The sequence below is a fragment of the Scardinius erythrophthalmus genome (genome assembly GCF_964197995.2).
Source record: "Scardinius erythrophthalmus genome assembly, chromosome: 5".
Taxonomy (NCBI): Eukaryota; Metazoa; Chordata; class Actinopteri; order Cypriniformes; family Leuciscidae; genus Scardinius; species Scardinius erythrophthalmus.
Window position 1 is genome coordinate 46,476,555 of NC_138225.1, and position 3,116 is coordinate 46,479,670.

Below are 3,116 nucleotides of genomic sequence, written 5' to 3' on the forward strand. Positions count from 1 at the left end.
TGAGTTGAGCAGTCTGATGGCTTGTGGGAAAAAGCTATTGCTGAGTCTGGTAGTCCTGCAACGCATACTGCTGTAGCGCTTGCCAGATGGTAGGAGGGTGAACAGTTTGTGTGTGGGGTGGGTGGAGTCTTTGATGATGTTGGTGGCTCTTTTGTGGCAGCGGGATGGGTATATGTCCTGGATGGATGGTTGGCCTGATCTGGTGATCTTCTCAGCTGACCTCACCACCCTCTGTAGAGCTTTCCGGTCAGCAACAGAGCAGCTACCATACCAGACTGAGAGACTGCTGGTGAGGATGCTCTCAATGGCACCCCTGTAGAAGGTAGTGAGTGCCAGTGGGGGGAGGTTGGCTCTTCTCATCCTGCGTAAGAAGTGGAGGCGTTGCTGAGCTTTCTTGACAAAAGAGGTGGTGTTGGTAGACCATGACAGCTTTTCACTGATTCCACAGCGCTGCCATTGATGGTGAGGGATGTGTGTGGCCTGTGATTTTTCCTGAAGTCCACAGTTATTTCCTTTGTTTTATTAACATTAAGATGTAAATTGTTAGTGTCACACCAATTGATGAGTTGGTGTACCCCATCTATGTATGCTGAGACGTCGTCGTGGCTGATGAAGCCCACCACTGTTGTGTCATCTGCAAACTTGATGATGTGGTTTGAGTTGTATCTGGCACAACAGTCATGGGACATCAGTGTGAACAGCAGATGACTCAACACACATCCTTGAGGGACCCCAGTGTTCATGAACGTGGTCTGTGAAGAGTTTTTGCCAACTCTTACTGTCTGTGGTCTGTTGGTGAGAAAGTCTAGCCAGTTTATTACTGTATTTATTACAAATGCTACTAATATATGTAATCAATGATAAACTAGACACATAAACAGTACAAATAGTATAATTAAAATTGCATTATAAAATAAATGAATGGCAATAACGCAGATGTAATGTCAAGACAGCTCCGCCCATTTGGTGTGCGCATGCGCAGTGCGTGTTATTTCTACAATGACGTTGCTCTGTCTCTATTAGCCTGTTCTGCTGGGCGCTTCTCACTTTCCGTTCAGAGAGCCGCTTTTTTTAACTCAGCTCCGGGAAGCCATGGCCGAGCAGGCCTCGGGATCCACCCGGCCGCCTCAACATGACGGTAAGCGCCTTTCTCCACAAAGAGAGGTTTATTGTGCTGATTTAGCTGTGCTCGTTGTAGGCCTGCGGCCTGTTCGTCCACGGATTAGCCAGCAACAGTCAACCGGCTGACAGATAGCCTACACCTCTATTTGCATATTTATTAAAACGCTCTAAAATTTTGCTTTAATGCTTGATATGTGTCGATGCTTCTGACAGAACTCTTCTTGCACAAAACATTTGCTATGCTGATCTTTCGGGACACAGAAAGGTGTTTATATGGTCAACATGATGATGTTGCATCCAGTGATAAGCAGATGACAGCTGGACTGACAGTGTTTTTAGACTATCAGGACAGAATGTGGTTTGTGTTTTTTTTTAAATGTATTTAAAGTGATTTCATATCATGTCTACAGGTTCTTGTTTGTGATGTTGCTGTTGATGACATTGCGTGCATTTACTTTCATATAGTGTTTTGATGCACATTGATTTTAATCATGGATTGATGCCACAAGCATTAAAAAAAGTATTAAATGTTTTTTAGAACATGCCATTATTGGGACATACTTCAAAGTATATGAAGTAGAATATGTTGCATAAGTTTAGCACTTTAACCAAAATATTTCACAAAAGTATTTGTGCTCCATAACGTGCAGTTTCTTTTTGCAAAATATGATGATTAGGTATAGCTCAAGTGAGATTTTATGGAAGCTAATGCTTATGCAAATATATGCATGGCATGCACTTGCTGCTTTGATCCAGTTGAGTTACATTTTTTTTTGTTGGTGTAACCAAATAACAATCACCTGTCATCCCTAAAGGCTTGATGTTGCTTTGGGGTGTAGTCGTCTTTTACAAATCCAACAAAAACTTTTGCTGCAAATATGTTTTTGTAAAATCTTGTATTTAGGCCTGTTGACTGACCTATGTGGCTGTACTGGCTTGGACTTGGCACTAGAGTCTGTGCTTGTTTACCTGGATAATATACTGCTTGTCTACAATGCATTATTTACACGTTTTACTCTTGGGTGTACGTAGCCAAAGCGCCATTCAGAGGTTGGAGGTGTAGATATTTGTGAATGTGTGGCACCGATGGACGATGTGTTGTTTTGGCAGGAGTTCTGGAGCAGCGCACGGCCGAGCAAGAGCAGGATCGAACCGACTTCCTGAAGCTCAAGCAACAGCTGGAGATGGAGTTCAACCAGAAGCGGGCCAAGTTTAAGGAACTTTATCTGTCTAAAGAAGGTAATATATTGTTTACAATAACTGCTGATGAACCATATATATATATATATATATATATATATATACAGTATATATATATTTATATTTATATATTTATATATATATTTTTAAATATTTATTATTATTATTATTATTATATTTTTGTGTGTGTGTGCGTTATGTATTTATTGTTTTATTTATTTTTATTGTTTTGGTTGTTTATTTTTGTTTTATTTACTTTTATTTTATTTTTTGTTTTATTTTTATTAGGCCTAAATATTGTTTTTGTTTGTTTTACTTTTTTTTTTTTTTTTGGCTGTATGAAGTTTACATGGGGTGTCCTTGCAGAGTAACCAAGGGGTGTATCATATTAGCTATGAACGTGTTCCACTACCATTTGACAACCTTAAGGTCTCCAATGTGTTCATGCCTTCATTTTGTAGTATATCTGTATATAGCCTACTAAAAGTATCTCTTGTTTAATCAATTTAACCTAACCTAACTTCATTTTGTGAAAAGTTATCTAATTCAGTGACACTCACATTTTTTGATGTGTGTCTTAATTGTCCTTTTTGGAGCCACTGTAATTCCAAGAAATTTGAACACTATTTCTAGGAAATAATTGTTGCCTTATGTGTGGGTTTTTAAAGGTGCAGTAAGTGGTTTCTTAGGCCTTGTTTACACAGCAGGTCTTGATTCTGACCTGCAGAATTCTGACTCGTTGCCTTTATCCGATTTTTTTTTTCATGTGTTTACACTTGACATACTATCTGGAA

General features: G+C 39.2%; 1 protein-coding gene across 2 annotated transcripts in view; it reads left to right on the forward strand.

Moving 5' to 3' along the window:
- Nucleotides 1–974: 974 nt before the first annotated feature.
- rabep1 (rabaptin, RAB GTPase binding effector protein 1) overlaps nucleotides 975–3,116 on the forward strand; it is a 29,643-nt gene continuing 27,501 nt past the window's right edge. For both annotated transcript variants that reach the window (XM_081364612.1, XM_081364613.1), the window contains exons 1-2: nucleotides 975–1,138; nucleotides 2,233–2,361. In XM_081364612.1, the coding sequence (XP_081220738.1) occupies nucleotides 1,093–1,138; nucleotides 2,233–2,361 (175 nt within the window). In that variant the 5' untranslated portion in view covers nucleotides 975–1,092. The remainder of the gene's footprint in view (nucleotides 1,139–2,232; nucleotides 2,362–3,116) is intronic.